The following is a 7221-nucleotide window of genomic DNA, read 5'->3' as shown; positions in this document are numbered from 1 at the left end:
TTTAACAAATTAAAGCAAAAAGTCTTTCGCATTTAGTTAATGGTCTTTGATGGTGTAAGTATTTATATTTCAGTGAGAGAAACTGTGCTCAAATAATACGAAACAATTTTAAGGCGCCTATTTTATATTAAAACGGTGTTTTTCTGAAAATTTCATTCTTGATTTACTTGAAAACGCTCTTACAGATTTTTCTAAAATTTCGTCAACAGTTAGTCAATCTACTAAACTTTAACATATCAAAAAATAAACACCAAGTGTCAGTCTAGATTTCGAGAAAATCAAGCTTGTTTGAGAACAAAAGAAAACGTCAATCGTTGCTATGGTAACCGTTGTGACCAAGTGACGGGTAAAAAATGAAAATTTGGTCACATTTGATCATTATGGTGTATTTTGGCAAAAATCGAACATTGGCTTCCTAGGTAATTTTAATTTTCAAAACAACCACCCTTAGTCTAAAAAAACTACATCGAGCCTCCTTAACGTCGCTGAAACCAGGCTTTTCATTTTTGTTCTTCGAATTAAGCTTGCATTCAATACACAAAATTGTCCTACCTTTACAGAATTTCCGTGTGTATTTACATACCTTAACAACGATTTACCGATTGTCTGTTTTGCTTTTTGCGTTTTAAAATAGCCTATTAGCGCTAAATCCCGGTAAAACCTTTGTGAAGTAGGAGCACTGTCGAGATAAAGGGTGGCGCATTGTCCTGTTAACGCCATGAAGGGAGCCATTATCGAAATACATTAAAAATGCACAGGTTAAACGACTCCATTGTTTGATTCGAAACATGAAGGTCGTAGAAGATATTAAAGTAGGAAGAAATGAAGTCGAAACAGACACGCAACCTATTTTGAACTGTTTGCCACCTTTGTTAGTTTTTCTATTCTTATCAACGCTCCTGAAATTCTCCGTTTTTCATTTGTTCAAGATGCATTTTTAGCAAAGCGAAAACATTAAGTTTGGAGTTTTATTGTTTTCGTGTGCCATTGAAAAGGTCCGCCGAGTTCAGCCACTTATTGCTCTTTCGCTATGGTTGTGTTGGAAAAACAGCCCATAGCGTTGCACCCAACACTCACATAAAGACAAAATAAAAATAATAAATAAATAAAAACGACTTTTGAAGGTTAACACAATAAAAACATCTCACGCAATCATCATGTTCATTCTTTTATATATTTGCATGCATTACACAAAGAAGGACTTAACGGTCAATTGGTGTTCTTGATCCTGTTAAGTAAATACATGTACTTCGTAAAATACGTAAACTGTAGAGGTAGGAGCCATTAAAGGGTCTATGTCACGCAATTGTAGGCAATTCCAGCACTGACCAACTTAACCGGTATTACAATTAACTGAAATATCACAATAACGGCTTAAGACTGTAGAATAACTCAAAAGAAACACAGAAAGGCCAAAAAGGCCCATGGATGGGCAAAATTCGAGAAGTTTGAAACGGATTTCGTTCGGGTAAACTTGAAAAACGTCGGCCCGTAAGTAAGTAAGCAAGTGTCATTTACAGTGCTCAAAATTTCATCTTTGTTTGTTATGTGGCCGTTATTTTGCCGATAAATGACTTTTGCTCTTCCAATTTAAAGTTTACAGCTCTAAATTAACGAAGATAAATAGAATTACCTAAAATACCGTGACCTAGCCCCCTTTAACGCATTCTCCCATCAACTCCATAAAGGTAGCCATTAGTGAATTATGTTTAAAAGGCACACGAGAACGCCTCCATTGTTTATCGTTTGATTTGAATTATGAGGACGGAGTAAAATATGATAGTAGGGAGTCAACAACCCCCGACTCGTCTCCAACGGTTTACTATTTTGATTCCTTTTTTCCTTGTGTAAACGCTCGTGAATGATTTTTCTCAAAGTTCTAACCCGGAAAAGCAGATTTTTTTTCGATTGAAGGTTATAATTATTCGAAAGTCCCCACTGGAGTTTAAGCGTATGTGGCCTTTTAGGTTTTTAGCTCGTCTCATTAACACGACACGATTGACTTTCTGGTACAACAATTTTGAAACACTTTTATTATCAATAATAAATGGGCTTTTTTTGACCTTAGAGAGATTAACGCAAAAGAAAAGATTCATTTGAAATTCTACAGCGATTGAATAACATCAGAAAATATTCAGTTCAAAGATTTCAAGAAAACGTAAGTGTATCTCCATGTCTTGATAAATTCAATTTAAAAGAAGCTGTCTCTTTATTTATATAACAATCAGAGAAACCATCTATGTTTATATTATTTTTATCTATTTTTAGTATTTAAAGCGCATGAAAACAATAAGGGTGTGAAGTAAATGTGTTTTGCCTAAATTTTACCGATTCTAATGCTATAGCTAGTCCTTAGTAAACAATGTAAAAATAAAATTATGAATCTATGAAACCATATATTTGAACTGCAGATGAAGAATAAATGAAGAGAAGATCCTCTCTTGGTAGCTCAATTGGTTAAAGCGCTGCACCGGTATCGCAGAAGTCAGGGTTCGAGTCCCGGCAAGCCTGATTTTTTCAGGCTTTATTTTCACAACTGCTAAAGTTGTGTTTATAACTGGGAGGATCTTCTCTTCATTTAATGTAAAAATAGTAAATTGGCAGATTGTTCATAAAGTGATCAAATGAATTCAATGTGAAAATTGTACCTTTAGAAAAAAGAGTGAGCATCAAAACAACTGTGCCTTAAGCTAAAAATCCCCCATGCATTTTTTTCATATTTTAATCAATTCCTTGGACTACGTTATTATGGGAAAAAAAGGATACATGTTATTAACGCTAATTTCAACAATTTGCGTTAATTTTGTGAACCTTGATTTACGTTATTGTTAATCTAAACGCTGCTTCATTATTCTTAGTCACGTTTATTTCCAGCAAAATAACATGTAGTCTACCTCTCCGCAGAGTCAGTCGACTTATCATCATTTTAATTTTTCTATGAATGTTTCTTTAACTCCAAGATAAATGAAGAAACCGCACACCAATTCTACTTTCTTGTGCTAAATGCTCATCGCGCTTCTGTCTTCCCATTTACCGGTATTCTGTTGTTGGACGTTATTGTTTTGTCTTGTAGAAAGCGCGGAGGCTTAAGAGATTATTACCGTAAGGCATGCGTGTGAAGTGGATGTTTTTATAGCTTTTCGAAAATTTGCATTAATTTTATTACGCGGAGATCAGTTTTGTTCGCGTTGTTTAAATGCTTTGTTATGTTCCTATAATAAGGTAGTTTTTTTTTTTATTTGGATAAATAGAAAATATAATCTTTTAATGCTATAAATCTTAGCCATAGGAATTACTCGAAAAAAAACTTCGATTACTTCATCGGCGGTCTACAAAAACACTCAAGAAAGGTGAGAGGTTTTAGAGACCTTTTCATTGTTTTAAAAGGATCGAAGAGCTCCCCCACCGTGTTACTAGACTTCCTCATCCTTCCATGAAGATTTTCTACCTGCTAGCTTGACTTGGCATTTCTTGGAAGCTAACCTTGGTAAACACCCTGTGAAATGAATGCTTTCCGACCTAAATTCAACATGACCGAGCAATGTGAAAATCTGAGTTGTTGGTTAAGCACAATATTAAAAACTGAGAGGAGTAAAAACGTTCGAGGTTCTCCGACAAGCCTGACTAAATTGCGCGCTTTTAGGACATCGTGTGCAATCTAAATCGTACGTGTGAACTTCTCTTTGACGCGTTTTTGTTTTGATTAGAATTGAACCAACCAAGTTTCAAGTTTACCCGAACGAAATCCGTTTTAATCTTCTCGAATTTTGCCCATCCAAGCCCCCTTTTGGCCTTTCTGTGTTTCTTTTGAGTTCTTCTAAAGTTTTAAGCCGTTATTGTGATATTTCAGTTAATTCTATGACCAGCTGGTCAGTGCCGAAATTGCCTAAAATTGCGTGACATAGCCCCTTTAAGTAATGAATATTTAAGCAGGCAGCCATATGCATGATCGATTGAAATAATTTGAATGATCATTTCAGGTTTGAATTCTTAAACTGAGGTGTCTTCTCTTATCAGTTCAGATAACATAAAACATGCTGGCCTTCTGGATGGAAGCAATTGCCCTTTTGCAGTTCTGCAGTCTAAATGGAGTTTCAGGTTTGAACATTGCTGAGGAAATTGTTTACTTTATTTGAATACTTTTATTTTCTCCGTGAAGAGTGTAAGCGGCCTGGAGGCGCCGAAGAATGATTGACAGGCTTCACAATATCCAAGTAGAGGCTGTAAAGGCACATGTCAAAAGGAAGAAAAAATTTTCCCCTTTCTCCCTTTCAATCAAGTCTTTCCTCTGAAGTCTCATAAAAGAGGCACTACAACATGAAGGCAAAATACTTTTTTCTCGGACTGGGCACTCAAATTTGCTAATGGTTTTAAATCAAATAACTTTTTCTCCATTGCAACGCTTAAACTGTCGAAGATGGAATCACAATAAAAGTGTTTCCCAATTCTGATCCGAAAACATGTTTATGTATTTCTACACCTGTTGAAAACCCGCTGAACCAATATCAGTTGGTGAAAACCAATTATATGACGGTTATGGTTGCAATTCTTCCCTATTTAATTGGCAACTGTGTCCCTCAACGTTAAAAAAAATGAAACAAGAAAATCTGTCAAAAAGAGGCTATTTTAGTTTCAGTTCACTGCGGTCGAACGGTTCGCCTGCTTGTTCTTAACAATCAATATTGGTATTGTTCAAACCAACAGAAAACGTTTTACTATTTTACTTTCACAGCGCATTTTTTTTGTTTGCAGGAGACTTGACTGTAACTTTGGCGGTATTTTCCGGTGTCCCAGATCCAGAATGGACGATTGCCTCGAGTCACCCAGATTACATGGAAATTAAAACGCGTCTGAGCGCAGCCATACAGAATGGCTGGGCCTATCTACCAGAAAATATACCTGCGATACTTGGCTACAAAGGATTTCTAGTTATACCCAACATGGAGGAAAAGAAATCCGTCGTAGGCGAGCCTGAAAAGAGATTGATCGTAGGTCCAACAACGGTGCAGCTTCAGACGATGTTGTTCAATACCATGCCAAAGGATGCCCTACCAGACGACCTTCGCAAGGAGATTTTAAAGGTGATAGCTTCGGGAGTCGTCAAACCCCAGGAAGCCCCAAAAAGATCTAAACGCTATGCACCAACGTATAGCACAGCTCCGTGGAGTCTCCGAAGCCATCAGCCCTACAACAACTGCTACAACTATGCTACAACCATAGTGACGGATACCTTTGCACAGCCTGGTAGACGTTCAGGAAACAAGCAGTATCCTCCTATTCAAGCTTACAAGGTGCGAATTGGTGCGGAGTCGGATGGTTTGGCTACTTTAAACGTCGCAGCTGGAGGTCCAGTTCCCACAAATCCAGCCCTCCCCAACCAAAATCACGTGGTAGCACTGGTTGTTTGGCGATGTAAGTGTACACGTAAGATCAAAAAGTGCGCAGAGTCTGTTTTACATTCCTTTAAAAAAATGTTGGAGATCGCAGAATTTTTGTAACTGAAATAACCAGTAATTTAAACAAAAAGTTCATTTTTAACTCGGAAAAAGGTTGTAGTGAGGGAAGTGAATTTCACTCCATCACTCGTTTCCTGTTAACGTAGGCACTCAGTGCGTGCAAGTGTTTTTCGAAAGGCCTCAAGACTGAATTATAGACTTGTTTACTGATAACCTACATTTTTAGTTAAATTACATAATATTAACATGCATAATTACCAGCCGAAATATTGTATTAATGTCAGTTTTCTTGATATAGACCAATACTTGATTTTTCCAATGATATTACTATTATTTTGCCCAACCTTCAAGAAAGAAAACAATTTGCAACCGATGGGAACCCTATCTCTTGGCCTTTTAGCCTGCTCTTGATTAGCAGCTAGATAACAATCAAACTAAGTGAAGTGAACTGAAGTGTGGAAAGTTTAACATCATTTTTTTTGGCTAAGCTTTATTATTTTGTCAGTTTGTTGTTTTCGAGTCTTGTTTCATAATATATTTTCCGAGTTTTAATGGTTTATGGCCGCTTTGATTAGCTTTTTTGTGTTAGCTTTTTGATGATCTGTTTTGAAACCTGAGCTTGAAACGTTGCGTCTGTGCCGGCTTTCATAGGCGATTACTTTGATCCGTGTATCTACCACACGACATTTAATCTGAATTGTCACATTATACAAAGTTACATCACATTGGCCGTTTCCACACTAAAAGAAGGGCAAATCGTCTAGACGGACAAGTCGTCTGACGATTTTCTCGTCTAGTGTTAATTTAAGACGGCTTTAAGACAACTTTTCCGTCTAGACGACCAAGTCGTCCTCGACAAATCGACTTCCTAGACGGCCAAATCGACGGACAAATTCAGACGACTTGTCCGTCCCGTTTTTACTTTAAGTCGATTTGTCCGTCTCTAGTGCGAAAACTGCCATTGGCCGTTTTCGTCTTAGTGTGAAAGCGGGACAAACACGATTAAGGACGTTCAAGACGTCTGAATTTGTCCATCGATTTGGCCGTCTGGGAAGACTATTTTTCAAAGACCAACGGACAAGTAGTCAAAAGGCCGTCTTAAATTTACACTAGACGAACAAATCGTCAGACGACTTGTCCTTCTAGACGATTTGCCCGTCTCTTTTGTGAAAACGGCCATTGTTACACCATAGCAATTGGTTAGTAACTCATGTTTTCCTTTTTTTATTCAGATCGTGATTTCCACTGGTACCGCCTAGATGCTGACGGAACATGGTCTCACAAACCTGGCCAAACACCAGTCACACAACTCGATAACGCGGGAAATCCGATTAATGATCCAAGAAACGCCGCCATGGCTGGTTATCAGTTTGTTACTTTCATGACATGTAATAGAAATACCATTAATATCATTTAAACAGTAGCTAATACAGCGTCATTCTCAGGAATACGCAAAGGTAAACAAATTAAAAGCTACTGGCCAGTACATCTGTATCAAGATTTGGCAAATAAATTTGAGTGAAATGTTGACTGACCAGCGATCGTTGTGTTATCTTATTTTAAACTCGTTAATACTCTGCATGGCTCAAACTACTGCCTGCTCCCGTCTGGTCTCGTAGCTCAGTCGGTAAAGTGTCGGTAGATCAATTACTACCGGGTTAAAGATTTTCTCGATCCCGTGGGAACCCTCCCAAAACTCCTTTTATGGGGTAGTAACCCAGGGGCAAAAATGCGTATCGGCAGTATTGCCTACTACCGGCACAAC

The 7221-nt window shown here is 37.7% G+C and overlaps 1 protein-coding gene across 1 annotated transcript; it reads left to right on the top strand.

Moving 5' to 3' along the window:
- Positions 1-3729: 3729 nt before the first annotated feature.
- Positions 3730-6984, top strand: LOC144664780 (uncharacterized). The gene is made up of 3 exons (XM_078525991.1): positions 3730-4098; positions 4753-5412; positions 6689-6984. The coding sequence occupies exons 1-3, from the start codon at positions 4035-4037 to the stop codon at positions 6871-6873; spliced, it is 909 nt and encodes a 302-aa protein (XP_078382117.1). The 5' UTR covers positions 3730-4034; the 3' UTR covers positions 6874-6984.
- Positions 6985-7221: the final 237 nt, after the last annotated feature.

Source organism: Oculina patagonica, chromosome 9 (genome assembly GCF_052425735.1).
Source record: "Oculina patagonica isolate OP01 chromosome 9, crgOcupat, whole genome shotgun sequence".
Classification (NCBI taxonomy): Eukaryota; Metazoa; Cnidaria; class Anthozoa; order Scleractinia; family Oculinidae; genus Oculina; species Oculina patagonica.
This window is presented reverse-complemented; position numbering and strand designations above follow the sequence as displayed.